Here is a 20,816-nt window from a genome sequence, read left to right as displayed (position 1 = left end):
CAGTATTTTTCTGCCTCTAAACTAAAAACTGCACTGAAATAGAACCAGATGCTTACCTTAAGGATATTATATGGGGTCTCTGCTAGTTTTCCACTGTATTAATGAAATACATCTAATTTATCACAGTATAAACCTGCTGCTATACTTCATAGACAGTGGTGTGATTTAATTTCCAATTCAACTAAATTCTGGCTGAAACAGCATGTTTGGACACCAATGTATAAGTTAGATTGTTGTTTAGTTGCTAAGTCATGACTGACTCTTTGCAACCGCATGGACTATAGCCCACCAGGCTCCTCTGTCCATGGGACTTCCCAGGCAAGGACACTGGAGGGGGTAGCCATTTCCTTCTCCAGGAGACCTTCATGACCCAGGGATAGAACTCCTTATCTCCTGTATGGCAGATGGGTTCTTTACCACTGAGCCATCAGAGAAACCCACAAGTTAGATAGTCTTATACAAAATGTTGCCAAAAACTTAGAGGTAACTCCAAGATGCAAACTAAAATACGAATAATTTAAAAAAACACCTAATATGAGGAACACATTTGGCTGTGGATTTACTTTAGATGACACCAGATAAGACAACTGCACACCAACATCGAAAATCACACTCTACATTTTATATTAACATTAAATAAAACAATGATCAGAAGGTTGGAGGTTCTTTCATTCATATGCAAATATCCTGAGGTTGACTGCAGTGAAGGATGCTCCAATCAAGTAACCCCATTCAGAGCTGCGTTGGGATTACTTGGCCGTCCTTGTCCTGCTGTGGCTTAGGCTTGAGGAGCTATTTAAAGTAGCATTCAACACTTGTGGTTATGTCGAGAGTGACTCAACAAGACGTAAGTAAAAGCATGAGTCCAGGGTGGCAATGACCTCTAGCATCCTGAAACAAAATCCTGGGACACTAATGAAAATACTCCTTCCTGCTATTCTTGGACCGTTAGAACACTTCCATGGACTTCATGCCCAATCAGATTAGCTTTATATTTAACTATAAACTTTATATTCTGAACAAGCTGTCTTAATTGGATGACAAAGCTGTACCTATCTTAAGTTATCAAATACAGGTTGAAGTTCATTGCGTTTCTGTGCAGGTGGGTTTTTATAATACATTCTAATGGAGAGGCAGCATTGTATTATATTGAGTTGACCAAACAGTTCCTTTCAGTTTTTCCATAACATCGTTTGGAAAAACCCAAGTGAACTTTTCAGTCAACTCAGTATATGAGAAACACTCATACACACACAGAACCGACCTAGTTCAGGTGACACTATGTGAAGGTTGCTGCTACATGGTTCGCCCACCCAAGACTCAGAAACTTGGCCACAAACATCAGTTGGAGTTATCTACTTGGTAGCTGGTAATATCCAGAACTGTTTCATTTAAAGCTTTATAAAGACATTAAAGGGGATGACTTTAGAGGGGAAAAAAATCCATTCATTTTCTGCATTAGCTAACGAGCTAACTTAAACATTGATGTATACACAGCTGCAAATAAATAATACATAGGTGCAGAGTCTGATAGCGCTCTGATGTTCACTTTCAGTGTCTCCTGGAAAAGTTTTAGAAGGATGAGAACAAACACCTTCCTCCTCCCCCGCTTTCCCACTGCCCATCACTATAGTTCTCTGTTCCCAGCTGATCGATGTCAAACAGCTTTTTTCTAGACTGGTTATGTTTGTGTGTCGACTGACAGAACAATTGCTGAGAAGTTTCTGTCTCCTGAAATTCTTCAAAGTTCTCACTGTAAACTATAAAGCTATCATCAACTACAACGTTACAGATATAGGAAGTACAGCTTGCCTCCAATGTCACATACTCTGTGGAAAATGCTGGCAGCCGTGACCTGGGAACTCTTTTATCCTTCTCTGCTCCACTGCAGAGGTAGGAAAGGTTTTAACGACTACCCTGGCTATCGGTGGACAAGAAAAATTTTCACTCTGACTGATGCCTTAAAAGCTCCTATCACTCCTGTTATTTTTAAATAGGATATTTTAAATGAAGGATGTGTCCTATATGACTCTCTATGATATCATAGGATCCCCACCACCCCCCCCATAAAATATAGGAGCAGTTAATGAAAGTTAGTATATATGACAACCAGAGGGAAAAAACAGATTGGGAGAAGGTAACAGTGCCTGGTGGCCAGCTAAACTCACTAAGTCACCAGTTGCTACAGACAAACCTTACATTATACAGAATTCAGATTTATACCTCACACATTATAGATTATTGAATGTCATGGAACTCTGGGGGTTATTCTCAAATAGTATAAAACCATCAATGCTAAATCAATGCTAAAATTAGAAATATCTATCATAATCTTTGGTTATTTCACAAATTGTACATTAGCAGCAAGGATTATTTTTCCCTGTGTAATCATATTTTGATCAAAAACAATTTTTTATTTCATAATTTATCTAGAATCAACTTTGATAATTATTTTTGAAAAATCTTTCTTATCAATGTTCAATTCACATCTGTATACAGAGTCTCTGTGTTAAGAATGGTTCTTACTTTGAGTCAGTAAACAAGTTTCTCTAAAGACAGATGGGTAAATTTTTCTAATCAGGAACACAAAATTTTGTTTATGAATTTCAACTCTATTATTAAATTGTTAGACTGTCATTTTAAAACTAAAATTATGCAAAGCATTTTGCAAAATATGAAGCATTCTCTATTGTTACTGGGACAATTTAAAATATGTTTTTTCTAGTGCTATTTTTTGCTTTTAATTCTTTTTTGTTATTTTATTTGAGCTCCAAGTGTATGTATTTCTCATGAACTGTCTCTTTCGTGGAACAAGGTGGAAGGTTGGACCAGTTAAAATAAAGAAAGTGCCCAAAACTTTTTATTTTTGATGATTCAATTTATACAATATTTGATATTAATAAAACTTCAGTATTTCATATGCAATACTAATATTCAAATGGGCTACTTTGACATTCCATAATAAACAAGTATTAGCAAGTTCTTTGGAAAGAGAGTATTTCATTTCATTCGATATGACAAATGGTTTTGTCAAATATGTCAGTGGCTACATCAGCGAAATTCAAAATAGCATCTTCCCATGTTCAGTTCCAATGCAACTAACTGCTCTATCTGTACCATATTCTTGTTTAGTTGTTCAGTCATGTCTGACTCTTTGTGACTCTGTGGACTGTAGCCTGCCAGGCTCCTCTGTCCATGGAATTTTCCAGGCAGGAATACTGAAGTGGATTGCCATTTCCTTCTCCAGGGGATCTTCCAGACCCAGGGATTGAACCCACGTCTCATGCACTGGCAGGCATAGGCAGGCAGATTCTTTACTGCTGAGCCACCAGGGAAGCCCATATCTGTACCATATCACAGCACTAAGTGATAGTTACCAGGGCGACCTGAATATCCTAACACACCAGGGGAAAAGTTAAATAGTAACAATATAAATAAACATGGACGAGGCAGAGACTAACCATCTCCTGTGGAATAAAAGCAGTTACAAGAGGGCACTATCATACAATTAATTCAATGAAATTTTCAGGGCAAAGTTCCACTAGATATCAAAAATGCTTAAAAGCTAATAGGACGGGCAAGTTCTCCAACGCCAAGGCATATACATCGTGGGAACTTTCTTATAAACTCTGAGTATTTGGAAAGTGTTTGTTTAGCTTACTTTTTTAAAAAATGGGAGATAAAGCTCAGATAAGAATACTTAATCTAAAACATTATTCAAACCATTCTAGAGCCTTCCAAAGTGGAGAGTGTTAAATATTGTGACCATTCCTTCATAATACTTATGCTTACCTAAAGTAGTACATTCGTCACTTTATAAAGTTTCTCACTTGAAATAAAGAAAACAAACCTGTTAGTAACCAAAGCAGTGTACGTGGATTTTTAAAACCAGAATATTTAAATACTACTGATGTTCTGAGATAACATTAGATAATGTAGAAAGAACTCCTTAGTTGTTTTTCGTTTTACTTTGAAAATGATAATTACTTATTGAGGTTTAAAAATCAAGCTTGAAAGGAATCTGAATGTCTTCTTTTAGTATTTAATGGAAACTAGTGATTTTTCAAGAGATGAAAATTAAGACTGCCCTTCTGAGACATAACCAAGAAGTAAAGAGGAAATGAAACATATACGATTTGTGGATAATTTCTTTTTTAAAAAATACTCTCATGTAAGGTGATCACATGGCTTATTGTTCAAATTGGGACTTTTTTAAGAATGAAAGGAGATGTTATTAATAATTAGAGTAGGGCCAAAGTCTAAAAACTTTAACTGGGGTATTCTCAGCAAAACCAGGACTTAGGGCCCCCTCTGCTAAAAGCACATGGGATATGAATTTTCTAGCAATTTCTTCTTTTTTCACCTTTCTCTTTCTGATCAAATGAGGCCAAGTGGACAAAGAGTGGTGCATTTTCAGGGCAGCTTTTTGGGAAAAGCAGAGATGCATGGATCTGGAAACAAACAATGGAGTAACTGAGCCATCTTCATCAAAGAGAGGAAGGTGGGAGGGATTTTCAAGAGGCAGGGGATATATGTACACCTATGGCTGATTCATGCTGATATCTGGCAGAAACCAACACAATATTGTAAAGCAATTACCCTCCAATTAAAAATAAATACTACTCTTTAAAAGCCCAATGTTGTTTTCTACCTTATCTGTTTTATTCTCTTATACCCAATTTTCTCCAGACTTTCAGCCTGTTAGTCTTCATGGATTATATATTTTAAAAAAGAAAAACTTATCTCCAACTGAATCATACACAGACTTGCCAAGTTCTGTTAACTCCTGTGAGCACCTCCAAACCCTTGTGCCCTGTTATCAGAAAAACGCAAAAACCTAATCTGTGCAGCTGGAATGCAGAAAGGAAAGGCCAAGAAGTGAAATCAGTAAGCATTCAACACAGAAACAGCATGACCAGTGCACTAATTAGGCCACTGACAATTCAAGGCAAGATCTAGAGTACGGCTCAATCCACAGAGGGGCCCAACGCAGGGAGATTTCTGTGTGTATTCATAGGGCATTGTTTATTTTGGGTCACCTATTTATGGTTTTGATAGTTACTGTTACTGTTAATCACTGAGAAAGTTATCAGAAAGCTAAACTGAGGGTTTTGTATGAGCAGTGTTGTTCACCTGACTATATATAGAGACATATATATGTGTATGTATATATTTGTGTATGTGTGTGTGTGTATAGCAGAGAATTATGCATGCGTGTGTGTGTATATATATATGTATATATACACATGCATAACATGTGAAAGTTCTCTTCTTGGACTAAAAGGAAATAATTTATGGCTCTGTTTTCATACCTTTCTTTTTTCATTCAAAGCATGAGACTAACTGATCCATATACTATAAATAGAATCAGAATGTTAAGTATTCTTTTCCTCCTGATGAATGCACAGGAGTTTTGTTTTATTTGGATTTGTTTTCTTTTTACTATTTCTGTGACTTGAAAGGTCTACACTCTAATACCATCAGAATAGAGAGGGTGGCTATCATCGAAGGGCAACAAACACTCACCATTTCCTGGGAAACATAACTTTGGTCTCTGGCTCCTCAGAGAGCTGGAAGTCTAGGGACAGATGGCAGACATCTATCCTGGCCAACTTCCCTCTTGATCCAATGATAACCGAGGTCTCCGGACCCTTCCCATGCTTGCTCTAAGGACTCTGCTGCGTCCCACCAGTGATGGTGGCCACATGAATACCTCGGAGCTCATGAGCCAGAAGCAGGAAACACAGTCATTGCCTTCCTCCATTCAATGCGTTCTCTGTGTCATTGCCAAGAGGAGAAAATTGGTTCTTGTGGGGAGGGGTGAAAAAATTCTTAGCTATTTCAATAGTTTGTAGCCCTTCAGTGTCGAACTTACCTAACAAAATCATATTCCTTCATATGCAGTGTCTTTCTTTAGAGAGAATTTAAATTTAGCTTAATTTTTTCCTTAAGGGGTCATTACTGAAAAAGTTAATAATTCTTTACTCAATCATCCTTTCCATTTTCCTGAGGATAAAAGAGAGACAGAGAGAGAGAAGGGGGGAAAGGGAGGAGGAGAAGAGAATAGGGAAAAGGCACCCCTTAAGAAAAGTGGCAGCTGAGGGGAAGTGGGGAAACTGAAGAGAGAGAGGCAGATGATAAACAGTGGCCCCCAGTGACCCAGGATCCTGTCCAACAGGACTGCTGGGTGGCTCTCTCTGTGCTGGCTTGGATGAACAGAAGTGGCAGAAGCGGCAATGTCCTTATATTGTCCTTATTAAGACTGCTTACAGTCTGGTTTCCTGACCTGACCCCTGGGATCGACCTGTTGGCTGCCTTAACCACAGCTGGTCGGCTTAGAGTAGGTACTTGGCCTAAGCTGAACACTCCCCCTGAGATTTTAGACTTGGGACAAACTGAGGATTGAACTTGTCCCTGCCCTGGGAGTTGAAACTGGGATATTTGACATTCAGGAGCTAGCAGCCACCATGCTACTCCTACTATTGGCAGCACGTTTCTTCTACTTACAACCAAAGACGCCTAGTGTTTCTCTGGTGTCTCAGATGGCAAAGAGTCCGCCTGCAAAGCAGGAGACCGGGCTTCAATCCCTGGGTCTGAAAGATAAGGGAATGGGAACCCATTCCAGCATTCTTGCCTGGAGAATCCCATGGACAGAGGAGCCTGGCGGGCTACCATCCATGGGGTCACAAAGAGTGAGACATGACTGAGCCACAAACCCTTTCACTTTCACAGACACCTAACTCAAATAAGCAAGACTTAAGAAAGAAAAAGTAAGAAAAGAAAAAGTGTCTTTCACTACCATAACCAACCCAGGGTAAGGTTTCTCATAACATTCAGGAGACAAGCAGGAAATGTACCACGGTAACCCTCGCCCATAACTCAGGGAGGTTCATTCTGGGAAGCTGCCTCACATCTTCTCCATGCCGGTGGCTTCTAAAGACTTCTCACCTTCCCTGGAATAACAGACTTGTACCAGACCTCTTGGCCTCCAAAGTTATCCTTGATCTCCCCACCATGCCCAGTAACAATCCATCAGACAGAAAGCAGAATTTCACATGAGAAGGCTATAGAGCACTGTCTGCACACCACGTCCACTTACTTGCTGGGTTGAGGTTTACCTCTTGGGCTCAGCCATTCCTAATTGGGTTTGTCTGAAGACCCACCGAATTCCTTTGCCCTTGGCCTCCCTCAGACACCCTAGTGAGGGCGCTGTACTATATTGAGTCTGCTGCTGCTGCTGCTGCTAAGTCGCTTCAGTCATGTCCGACTCTGTGCGACCCTATAGATGGCAGCCCACCAGGCTCCCCCTTCCCTGGGATTCTCTAGGCAAGAATACTGGAGTGGGTTGCCATTTCCTTCTCCAAGGCATGAAAGTGAAAAGTCTAGTCCCCTCCAACTCTCAGATGGGCTGTGCGTCTTCCTGGTCATTTTTCATCCCAAAGGCTGATAAGCCCGCCAGCCATAGAACCATTTCCCCTAAATAAATGCTTTCAAACACCTCTCAGACCTGAGTCGTTGTAAGCAGTATTTAAAAGGGAATCACTACTGCAGTTCCTTTGGGAAGAGGCCAAAGAGAAAAAGAAAATGTTTCTAATTCAGAAGCTGACTAAATTGCCCTGGGCTGGAAGAGGTACAGGATCACATCTAATTCCAAATCACTGCCCAGGAAACTGGCAGCCAGTTAAGCCCATCTCTTTCCCTTGCATGTTCCTATGACAGCTGTCCCAGAGCCTGCAATTCCATGGCGTGGTAATCCAGAGACTGGTCCCAACCACTTCCCCAGGCCCATTTGACTGGACCCCACATTCACACATAGTCTCAAATGTAAACTTCATACATTATCTCTATGGGAGGGAAAATTTACAGTCACCAGAGACACAGGATTGAAAAACAAAGCCCATCACACAGATATAAACTCAGGTCCCATTACCAGATGATACCATGCCCCTCGAAACACTTTGTTTTTCACAAAGTGTCTATTGTGGGAAAATACAATTGTATTTCATGGTATTCTATAACTGTGTAAAAATGTTAATTTGTTAAATATAGACATTTTAAATAATCACACTTTTAAACTCTATTTTCCTTTTTTTTCACTTATTAATATACTAGAAAGTTCAATGAATAGAAATGACACCAAGGAGCATGTTCTATAAGAGCTGAATTGTTACTGTCAGGGTCATACCCAGAGACGGTGTGACAGATCAGTGGGCTTTGCAATAATTTTACATGTCACAGCGGATACACCGAGGACAGACTGAACAGTTATTACATAATAGATTACTGCTACTACTAAGTCGCTTCAGTCGTGTCCGACTCTGTGCGACCCCATAGACGGCAGCCCACCAGGCTCCCCCATCCCTGGGATTCTCCAGGCAAGAACACTGGAGCGGGTTGCCATTGCCTTCTCCAATGCATGAAAGTGAAAAGTGAAAGTGAACTCGCTCAGTTGTGTCCGACTCTTAGCGACCCCATGGACTGCAGCCTCCCATGGGATTTTCCAGGCAAGAGTACTGGAGTGGGGTGCCATTGCCTTCTCCGACAGAATAGATTACTGAGTATTTATTCCATGTCAATGAATAGATATTTTAACTTACTATGGAATATTTGATAGAAAATGTCAAATTTTTCCTGCTATACCAGGGATTATACAATTTCATAACTTTTATATTTTACTACAGAAATATTATAAAATAAGAAAAACCAAAAGAGACAAAAACAAATATTTTCTAGGATATGAAATCCCTGTTTAAGCTAAGAGAATATTTATTAAATTATGGAGAGAAGGGAGTGATTCTACATGTCTACTCTAATGTGTGTAGTACACAGAGAACCATCTATAAACATTCAACTGAATAAGCAATAACTGATGGCAACCCACTCTAGTATCCTTGCCTGGAGAATCCTATGGACAGAGGAGCTTGGTGGGCTACAGTCCATAGCGTCACAGAGTTGGACACGACTAAAGTGACTTTATACACACACACACACACACACACACACACACACAACCAATATCTGAAAAAGCAAGGTAAACAGATACTCTCCTCCAAAGTTATCTTACCTCTCAAGCAAGTTAGAAAAAAACACAGATTCCAAGCATTCCTGCATAAGAATTTCATAGCACAAGCAGGATCCTGATGTCCCTATAATATAGTGAGAGCTAGAATACAATCCTGCTGAAGCATTGACAAAACGAATTTTCCCCAAGTTGTAAAAATACTATTCACACATATTCACACACACATCACATTAGCACTCCCCGCACCAATAATTATTCTAGAAAAATAACAAGTTAGATGACTAGAAAAGAGTACAGGAAAGGTAGTTAGTGGTTTGTATAAGGCATCATTCAGAGCTGTTTCTAAAAGGCTCCAAAGCTCAGACAAATGAACAATACTTTCCACTTAACTACCATGCAATCAAATGTAAAGAATTTGTATAATATTTCCCCATTCAAACAGAGAGGGAAATGTACACATTTAAACAAACAAACACAAATCCTTTACGAAAATTCAGTAGAGAATCTACTTAGGCTAGCAGAGATTTTCTTAACTTGATTAATAATTTGGAACCAGATTTACCATTTACAACTTCACAAAATCTTCCAAAACCAAAGTCCTTGGCTGCTGGGTATAGTTTTCAGGTAGATATCTGTGCAAACATAATCTGAGACAGGTTTAAATATTCTAATGTAGAGGGGTTATATATTGTATGTGTTATATTACATACAACTATATACAATAGGCCATTATCAACAACACCTTCTTAGAGATCAAGACATGGCTCTGTGTCTAAAATTTAGAGATTAAACAAACTCTGTCATCTCAGGAATGAAATTACTGACATTATTGCATCCTTATCAGGAATTCTTCAGAAAAAAATATGTACATACCTGAAATTTTTTTCTATAACAATACTTAATTTTAGATGTGTGTTAATAATGTTATCAGCAAATAAATCAAATTGGCCTTTCAAATTTTCTTTGATTTAGCTGCTTATATTTGGCTAACTCCCTCTGGACCATCTGGTGGTACAATGATTTATTCCTCAATTGCCTAAAATCTTGAAAGAGTTCATGGGACACCCAAAATACTCCTCTAAACCCAGAATTTATCTTATTCAGCTTCAAAATCCACTCCATGTTTCTAGTAGTAACTCAAATGTGTAACTTAAAGGTTTGATATTGGAAAGAGCAGTAACCTTTCTCAACCAAAGTCCACATCTCTCTCTTACAGATAAAACAAAAGGGAACGAATTATTCATAACTACAAAAGACCTAGTTGAAATCTTTCATTTGCCACAAAATGTGCATTTCCTCATCATGAACAGCAGAAATAACATTTCATTCCATTTAGTTCCACATCCTGGCCGGAAAGTAAAATGCCTTTGTAAGTCAAAAGATGCAAAGCTAGAAATATCAATCAGTGCAAGAAGCAGTTTTATGATAGTCTGCATCCAGTTGGTAATTTATGTTATTTACATGCTGTAGACTATTATGGAGAATTGTAATTTTCAGTCAAAGGCACACAAAATCAATTATATTTCCATAATTTTTACTGTTTATAAGAAAAGACAACTGGAAAAAAAGACAGTAAGTAATCCAAAGAATTTATAGGATTTTTCACTGTTTTCTCTTCTCTACTCCATATTCCATTTTCATCTAATTGGCACAAAATGTCAATCCTATGATTCTACAGCTAAAGATGACTCTTTGGGCTTTTTACTTACAATTCATACTGAAATAAAGAACTAAATATATGCAATGAAAATCAGTTTCTGCTAACCCTCAAAGCTCCAAATACAGTTAGATATAAACACTGTCATGCAATTGAATTAAATACTGAAATTAGTGGCCAAAATTTTTACTCTTAGATTGAGATGTATCCAGGACCAATGGAAAAATATGAATTGACCTTCCTTTTCAGCCAACACTTTATGATCTGAGATATGGGAACATCTCAATTGTGAACACAATTATACACCAACAGAAACAACACCGTTAGAGCAGACCTCATAAGAGGAGGTCAATCAATGCACGCTGACACTGATTCATCCCTTACACTGCCTCATAAGGTGGATCCTTCCTCATGTGGGGGCCCCCAGCCCTGCTGGTCTACACTGGACCATGCTCTCCAGTCTCCCCTGCTCCTCCAGAGGACCAGGCCAGGGGGCACCTCCTCCACTTTCAATGACACCACTGAACTTCATTCAGGATGGTGCCCAGGCCTATCTGCAAGACTCCACACCGGATGGATCTGAGATCATGTTTTCCCCTCAGCTTCCAAGTCACCAACCCCAGACGGTGTCTGGGTGGTCAGCAGTCTTCAACATCCAAGCACCTAGGCTGCTCCCAAGTAACAAAAAAACACTTAGGAAAGAGTAATGCCATTGTATGCCTTATCAATAAGACTAACTCGATTTCAGTCCATAAGATCTTGGAAAGGACGTCTCCTTGCATAGCCACCCTATGCTACGTCTTACCCAAACATCTTCAACCACGGAAAGCACACTTTCTAGAATATAGGGACCGCCTTTTCGAAGCACGCATAAGAAAGTCCCACTCTTGCTTTGCATACCTTGGCGGCCACGGACGAGTTGGGCTTCTCCAGCAGGTCCCAGAGTTTCTTCCTTTTCTCAGGACAGCAGGTGTTATCAAACTCTTCGCCCTCGCGTTCCCGCATGGTCTCCGCCTCCCGCCGCAGTTCTTCGTTCATCTGCTCCTTCTTTTGATGATACCTGGCTTGGCAGCACGACTCTAAGTAGATCTCATCGATCCCCCAGTAATCAAGCTCTTGGCCGAAAGAGAGAGCGCACATTTCTTCCATCATGTGGAGTTTCCCTGTCCGGTAGAAATTTAAAATGGAAGTGAAGGCTCCCGGGTGCCGATCGAAGAAATACTCGTTCTCGTTCAGGTTGTAGTCATCGCACACCTCCAGGAGGCTCTCGTGCGTGTTGCAGTCCCGAAGCTTCCCCAGGCGGGTCCTGGGCAACCGGTCCAACGTTCTCCACAGGACCTCGTGGTTGAGGCCCCCCACGTTGATCTTCACCCTCCGGGAGCACGTTTTGCTCCTGATGATGTCCACTGGTTCCGGTGGAAGAGAAAGTGTCGACCTTGACGTCTTCCTGTTTAATCCAGGGGGAACCTTCTCTGCCATTTTGGACTGCACAAAGGGTCCTCAAAAGGATGCGCCGCTGGAAGGTCAACTCAAGCTAGATCCCTCTGCGGCAGGCATTTCCACGGATGCACCTGGAAGAAAGCAACCACAAAGCCTCTGGTTACTTACATTTTTCCTAAAGCATTTCCTGTTCTATGAGCTCACTCCGCTGTTCATGCACAACCCGGAGGTATAATAATAATTACTGTGTATTGATGGAGATGTACATCATTGTTAAAACTTAAAAGGCATAAGGAGGAAAAGACCACACAATGTACTATGCAGAAGAGGCTGTATTCAATTTTTTATACACCTATAGGCAGACAGCTCCCAAATTTGTCACTGGACACCTCTTTTTCAAGCTCTGAATTATCCCTGTCCTGATCAACTCTTCCCAGATGAAACACAGACACATTAAGCTAAACCCAGCACACCTCCAACCTTCCCCATCAGTTCATGTTCCTTCTCAGATGTGTGGTCCTCTGCATCCCAATACTGAGCTAGCTACCCAAGCTAAAACTCTAAGAAATTCCCATCCATCTGTCCACATGCAAATAAGCACAGGTCTTAACCAACTGAACCTCCTGAACATTGCTTAAGCCCTCTGCCTGGTATTAACCATTCCCTGTTAAACTGTTCATTTCAGTGGCTTTTCCTGTTGCAGCTCACAGACTCTAAGGTAGGTGGGCTCAATAGTTGCCGCTCCTGGGCTTTAGAGCACAGGCTTAATAGTTGAGGCACATGGACTTAGTTGTCCCACAGCATGTGGAATCTTCCTGGAGCAAGGATTGAACTCCTATTTCCCACATTGGCAGGTGGATTCTTCACTGCTGAGCCACCAGGGAAGACCCCTTGCCTACATTTCTACAGTAGCTTCTGAAACTAAATCCTGAACTCTGGTTTTGTTCACATAAAAAAAAAAAAATCTCTGTACAGCTTCTAGAATGATCCACTAAGAAACAAATCTGATTTAACCATGCTTTAATCCCTACAAACGCCCGATGTAACTGGCAGTATAAAGTCCCCTGAGCCCTGGCAGATGTGACCTACCTCTCCACCCTCACTTCTCATTCTTCCTTCATCAACATACTCCAGCAACCCCAGACTATACATACTATTCTGTTTCAAGCCCCTGGCCTTTATTCACGCTGTGTCCTGGAAGGGCCTCCACCTTTCCCATTTCCTTTTGACTAACTGCAGCTTGCTCTTCAAGACTCAGTTCAGATATCACCTCTTCCAAAAAGTGCTCCATGATACATCTCCTCTAGGATTCTGAAACTCTGTGAATGTCTATTCTGTTTCACCACACCACTGCAATAACACCTTTCCCAAGGATACTGGGAGTCCTGAAAGACAAAGCCCATTTTCTCTGTTACATATTTATCACTGAGCACAGTGCTTACATATTGTGAGGGTTTGATAAATGCTGAATAGTCAATTTTTTAATTGTTCTCCACAGGGCAGCTGACAAAAGACCTAGTAAGGCTAATGTATATGGCTGGAAAAATGCATAAAAGGAGTTAATTGGATCACTTGCCTAAAATGCATCTATATTTACATGTTCTGTGTATGTAAGTTTGTGCGTACATAGGATATGTCAGAACGTGTGTGTGTTTACATTCTTTGACCCACAGGTCTTTGCTCCTGTAAACTAATTCTTTAAAAAAGGACTGTTTTAGTATTCCCTCTTATTGATCTAGTCTTCGGATCTGCAGCAGTAAGCATCTTCTTATTTGATCTTTCCCTATAATGTTTTTGCAGAAAACCATGGCGCTTTAAGCAACTCACCTCAAACACCATTTTTAATGTAAAACACCATGTTTCACATAGTCAATAGCTTATACCAAAGGGAAAAGCTTTTAGATTTAAGAGGTTCTTATAATTAGAATTCTCTTTTAAGATACACACCAATTTTACCATGTCTTTGGTCTCTCCACTTCTGTAAGTTAAATTTATTTCTCCACCTGGAAGCCAAGTATTCTCGCAAATGAAAATAAGTCAAATTTATGAAAAAATGGTGCTGGACACTATAAGAAGTATTTCAAATACGGCCAATAAATATACTTGACATGGGAGTTTTTTCAACTACATAGATACAGAAACATTTAAAGCATATACATATACATTATCATTGCAGATGAAAAAAATGCCTATTTTTACAATAAAGGAGAATTACAAGAATTTGGGTAAGTATCAAATCCTCTAAGCCTCAATTTCTTAATCTAAAAAATGAGGATAATAGTATCTACTTTATAGGCAGTGTTTAGACAATTAAATGAGATAGTTTATGTGAAGTGCCCACTACAGGGAAATATATCTGAATAGAATAAGAAAACTCACATTGCTCCTGTTTTTAAACTTATTTTATTAGAATAATAATAATACAGATTTTAATACAAATTACAAATAATTTAATACAAATATCATGGAATTTTCCAGGCAAGAAGACTGTAGTGGATTTCCAATTCCTCCTCCAGGGGATCTTTTCAACCCAGGGATCAAACCTGCATCTCCTGTGTCTCCTGCAATGGCAGATGGGTTCTTTACCACTAGCACCACTTGGGAAGCCCTCACATTTGTCCCTTAAGATTACCTTCCGATCACCTACATGAAAGCTATGATCAAAAGCTATACCAGTGTCTATTAAATAACTGCTAGTATTTAATTCTTTTTTATGCATATGTTCAGTCTCCTCTAGTGGATTTTAAGCCTATAAGGCCAGGAATTCTTGGTCTCATATTTTCTCTGCTGAGCACTGTACTTACACACATAATGGGTACCTCATAGCACATATCTTTGATGCCACTGATGCTCATGTCCAACTTTTGTATTCAGATGACAATGGACTACACACCACACATCAAATAGCATGTGAGAGAGGGCAGAGTAAGAGTGTGTGTGTGTGCTTAGTCACTCAGTCATATCCAACTCTTTGCAACCCTATGGACTGTAGCCTGCCAGGCTCCTCTGTCCATGGGGATTTTCCAGGCAAGAATTCTGGAGTGGGTTGCCATGCCCTCCTCCGGAGAGCAATATTAGGATTGGGCAAAACAAATGAAAACATTACAGATGGATAATTCAAGTGGTGAATCTGAAATGGCTGTTCTCCATCAAATAACTCAGTTTCAGGTACAATGACATCTCAGGTACTCACAGGTTACGTGACCAGTCCACATGAATAATAAGCAGGAAGGCTAATCCATTTATAATTTGGCAACAAATAAGCATTACAATGAATTCACTCTTTGTGAAGTATGACTTTAATGTGAAGAAGAGAGATGGTCTTTGAACCAATTATGGTATCATACAAGAGGTTTTTCAGAAAGAGTGACAGCAAACTCCAGTGGTGTACAAACATCTTATGTTTACGGTCAAGGGTTTAGTGTGACTTCCTTTCTTCTAAAAGTCGTTACTAAAAGCATAAATACTCTGTCACAGTCACTGGTAGGTCACCATTTTTCTTAAAAAATTTCACACTCATGACTTACAGTGAATTTTCCTTTTGGTAGAGTATGTGTCAAGTGAAGAGAGGTCATAAGACTTAAATTTCAAAGTATCTTCCTTACTAATCAAGAACTTTCTATTATAAGAAATCCAGCACTGATTACAAACCCCACAATAAAAGACAGCCTGAAATTCAGTGCCCTTTCTTCAGAGCAGGGGTAGAGAAACTTAGCATGAGTGAATATAGTCTGTTGATCTGATTTCTTAAGACTTAAAGATGCTTTGTTCTGGTTATTGTTAATGTGGTTAGATTTTTTTATTCTCCCTGGACAGAATGTTCTGCTTATGACTTGATAAAGAGTAGAGTGAAGTACATCAGAAAGAGGAAAATAATTATCACATTTTAACATATATATGTGGAATCTAGAAAAATGGTACAGATGAACCTATTTCCAAAGGAAAAACAGTGACACAGACATAGTGAACAAAAGTATGGATACCAAAGGGGAAATGGAAGTGGACGAACTGGGAGATGGGGACTGACATAAATACACTATTGACACTATGTATAAAACAGATAACTAATGAGAAAACCTATTATGGAGCTCGGGGAGCTCTACTCAATGCTCTGTGGTGACCTAAATGGGAAGGAAACCCCAAACCGAGGGGATATGTATAGCTGATTCACTTTGCTGTACAGCAGAAACTAACACGTTATAAAGCAACTATGCTGAAGCTGAAGCCCCAGTACTTTGACCACCTGATGAAAAGACTCACTGGAAAAGACCCTGATGCTGGGAAAGACTGAAGGCAAAAGGAGACGGGGGTGGCTAAGGATGAGGTGGTTAGATAGTATCCATTGACTCAATGGACATGAATTTGAGCAAATTCTGGGAGATAGTGAAGGACACGAGAGCCTGGTGCACTGCAGTCCATGGGGCCACAAACACGTCTACATGACTTAGTGACTGAACAACAACAATTGGTGGTGGTTGTTTAGTGGCTCAGTTGTGTCTGACTCTTCATGACCCCCATGGACTGTAGCCCACCAAGCTCCTCTGTCAATGGGATTTTCCAGTCAAGAATACTGGAGTGGGTTGCCATTTCCTTCTCCAGGGGATCTTCTCCATCCGGGGATCAAACCCCTGTCTCCTGCATTGCAGGTGGATTCTTTACTGCTGAATCATAAGGGAAGCTCAAAGCAATTATACTCCAGTAAAAAGAAATATTTTTTAAATTTACCAGCAAAAAAAAAAAGTAGAGGCTCAAATATAAGTTGAGGCTCAGTATATAAGTTCTCGACCATTGCAGAATTGTGACTAGTGTTCAGAGAGTTAATCAGGCTTTCAGAAGAGTTGTAGAACATAAGTGGTCACATTTGTAAGCCTGTCATTCAGGTCAAGTGCAGAACCTAAGCCCTGCTCAACAGTCCCTTAGAAACTCTCTGAGCCTTTCTGTCTATCACCCCACCCCCCGCCCCCCGTCCTTCTCCCTGCTCTTTCTTCCTCTGTATTTTTCTTTCTCATTTTTCCAGCTCTATTTCCCCACTCATGGCTTATCTCTCTTTGGTTCCTGTCCCTCTCTTCCTACCTAGTTCCCTGGATCTTTCTATCCTCACCATCTCTTAACCAACCACAAAAGCAAAACTCCATCTTTTCAGACTTGTATATAGTTCATGAAGTTTTCTACATCCTTAATAAGAAAACCCTGTGAGCTGAAAATACCATGTCTCTCTCCAGAAGAAGAGAAACACATCTAAACTGAGTTGTTTTGTATGGAATGTTGTATGAGATCACAAAAGAGGCTCTGCTCTGAGGCTCATGATCCCTGGGTGCAGCTGGACTGTTCCTAGCATCCCCTTCACCTTTCCAGTTGGGGTTCAGGTTCTTCACACATCAAACCATGGCATTTCCAGGCCTACTATTCTTTGATGTGCTATGACACTTGGTTGATTTTTTCCTCTTGTTATGATTATGTGATTGTTATCATCCTTCCCCTCCAATCGCCATCCTTACTTTAGATAGAAATAAAAGATAGAAATAAACATAATATAGTGCTTCAGAGTCCATGAAAACATTTTTTCATGTCCAGTTTCTTAAGAAAAGTTGGCTTTCATATTTCATTTCAAGAACCCTTTAATATTTATCAAGGCTTGAAACAGACTACATTCAGAACATCATAAAAGTTTCATTCATTTTATTTAGTGTTTTTAACTTTCCATTTTAAATCTATGTTCTTTTCTGCCATATTAATTTTATTCCTAACAATGAATCTGTCCATTCCCCTTGGGTTAGACACTGTGTCTTGCCACTCTTGAGAGCTTGCAAAATTTACGTTTTTAATTTTAGTAATTAAAGTGAACATGGTGCTATGTTTTCCCACATTTAGTTTTATAAGTGAAATGACGTCTACCATAATAATTTTATCCCATGAGAATCAATCATGGAATTCAATTTAATATATAAATTTAATATAAAATGTAATAATTCCTTGTTTAAACTATGGAGATGTTATACAACTGTGTAGAATTTATATACACAAATAGCTGTAAACTGAACATGCATTTTTATGTCAAGGGCAGAATCTCAGTGAATCTTTTCTTGGGGTCGCTTGCTAGTTTATTTCACCTCGTTGGATCAATTGAAAGTCAAGCTTGCAACAATCAGTCGACCAGTGCAAATGTACTAAACATCTCTTCATTAGTCTGTTAGAGAAAAAAAGCAACTCTTGGAACAATAAACAACAACAAACATTCTCGTTTCTGAACAGCTGCACCAGGCTCTTAACAGCAGCATGGAATTAAGCTGCCACCCGTTCAGTGCTCCACCCGACAAAACACAACTTGCTGATCATGGCATCATAATTACAGCTTAAGACTCCAGGTCTGAAGCAGGGGAATAGGGGTGATTTTTTTTTTTTTTTTTTACTGTAGTCTCAAAAATACTACCATTATGTCATATACTTGACACTTCCTTCATGGAGCAAGGCAGGATAAGTCCCACGTATGATTTTGCACAGATGAAAAGCAAATCTTTCTAAAGACCTAAGTGATGTTTAACATTTCATTTCTGTGTTGCTGATACATGCTGAGTACACATTTGCAAACAAGCAGCTCTGAGACCTTTAAATCTAAATCACTCTGTGTATATATAGCTCTAAAGCATTTTCTTAAATTTTCGTGTACGGTATTAAGCAGTAAATGCCTCTTTTTTGTAACAGCTATTTCTGTTTCAAAGAGACACAAAGATTATTTGCAGTAACTATCTGGAGAGACAGGCACTATAGCTGAAATGTAGTTGAATTTTAACCAGTACGTTAAAAAATGTTAGTACACACTGAAATTTTCAAAAGCACCTCCAGAATTCACCAAAGAAAAACAATACATTTATAAAAAGTTAAAAACAAACCAGATTTATTTGAGAAAGACAGATCCATAGTATTTCAAAGCAATATCTGGGAAACTTTCAGCTATCCTAAGAAATTGAACATACAAGCTGAAGTACTTGAGAACTTGGCCAGAAATACTAATGAATTTATATTGTCTATTGTCTTTTAATACATCAAGTTGTAGCAATAACTGAAACATTGTTCTTGTCCTCAGAAAGCTGGAAGTAGCATTTCACTTCTGCAGTCAAAGGCTGCTAATATCAATAGGTTCCTTGATTTTAGCACAAGTATTTACTCCTCAGTTTAAAAAAAATCCAAGACTTTTATCCTTGGTATAACCCAGGCTTTTTTTAGATACACTCAAACCAAATTCTGAAAGCTTTGCTTTCAGTGGTCAAAGGAAGCATTGTGTTGCAGTAAGAAGGGGAAAAGACAAGACAATAAGTAGAATATGCAATATGAGCACCGTCCCATATCATCGATGTTTCCGACTAGCCGAATTTATAAATAAACTAGACAGGTAACATGAATTTTCTTCATCAGACGAGAGAACTATTTAAAGAATTAGCTCCTATATATACAGTTGCTATAATTAGAGAGTAAAACACTAGTTTTGCCTTTAGAAAAATGGCCTTTTATAAGACATAGCTCATAAAAAATCCTTCTCTACGCTGAAAAATACAACGCTAATGTTATAATGCATCTTAGACCTTCTATAAGCTACAAGGTATACTAGTGGCTTGGAATGTTCAGTCTGTTTCATAACACGCCAGAAAAGGCTCAAGCTTTTATCTGAGTATTCAGCCATTCAGCTGGTAGAAGACTGTCTATTATGACAGTAAAAGTGCCCTTTATGTGGGAGTCTAAGACATGTTCTTTTAAATGTCTCCTTTTGCAGAAGTCTTCCCAAAGTTACAGTAGAGTGCAGGGGATAAATAAAGATGAAAGGTGATGAGAAAAATAAAAAAGGCAACAAACAGAGAAATTATTGGTACCACTGAAAGGAATGGGAAATGAGGCTGGGCCACTCCGTAAATATTCTGGTATAAGTAATCACAAATTTCATTCACTACCTGGAGTTCTCTGTGGATGATACAACCTTCTATTTGGGTGATGGACTTCAATTTCACATTCCATCTTGGCGTGTGGTGTCAATTAGATTTAGTCTCTATGACACCAGGTTTTAAAATGTTCATGAAACCTGGATAGGATTTGAACACCTTTTTTTAGGTTTCTTCCAATAAAATTAGATTTTAGACCATGCAATGTTTGGTCTGGAATGTTCAGCAGTAAGATTCTACACAAGGGATATTTCTCAGTTGGGCTCTGTCTCATAGTAAAAATATACTTTTCAGTTATATTCTGGTCCCTTACTTCTCCCCAACAAATACATGGTAAGCAATGGAGAAAAGCTCCAGTACTGAGTCTGATTTGAGACTAGTCTCTATGATTCAAACATATACACTATGCTTTAGATACCCCCATGTTTGGAAATTGGAATCACAGTATATTGGCAGAAGGGATCTTGGGGATGACCTCGTCCAATTTCCCTATTTACAGCTTTTAAAACTGAGATCCAGTGAGTCATGTGACTTGGCTGACCTCTCTCTGGTAGTGACTAAACTTGGACCAGAACCCAGATTTACAGACTTATGGAGATTTACTACATAAGTCTCTTTCCATTACACCCCAGCTCATCATTCTTTGCTTTTCACCTTTTAGTGGAAGTTTTTAAAAGTTTCTGTTTCTTTGTCTACTCCCCATATCAAAATACTGGATTCAAACAATACTAAAGTGAAGTGTGTTACCTCCTATACATTGCTCCTT

The 20,816-nt window shown here is 39.2% G+C and overlaps 1 protein-coding gene across 1 annotated transcript in view; it reads right to left on the bottom strand.

Moving 5' to 3' along the window:
• The window catches only part of KCNB2 (potassium voltage-gated channel subfamily B member 2), a 426,507-nt gene extending 414,349 nt beyond the window's left edge, over positions 1–12,158 (bottom strand). Inside the window, exon 1 of the mRNA XM_068984157.1 lies at positions 11,580–12,158. Within this exon, the coding sequence (XP_068840258.1) occupies positions 11,580–12,158 (579 nt within the window). The remainder of the gene's footprint in view (positions 1–11,579) is intronic.
• Positions 12,159–20,816: the final 8,658 nt, after the last annotated feature.

The sequence above is a fragment of the Capricornis sumatraensis genome, chromosome 11 (assembly GCF_032405125.1).
Source record: "Capricornis sumatraensis isolate serow.1 chromosome 11, serow.2, whole genome shotgun sequence".
In the NCBI taxonomy this organism is placed as follows: domain Eukaryota; kingdom Metazoa; phylum Chordata; class Mammalia; order Artiodactyla; family Bovidae; genus Capricornis; species Capricornis sumatraensis.
Note: the sequence above shows the minus strand (reverse complement) of the source record. Positions and strands in the feature narration are given on the sequence as shown.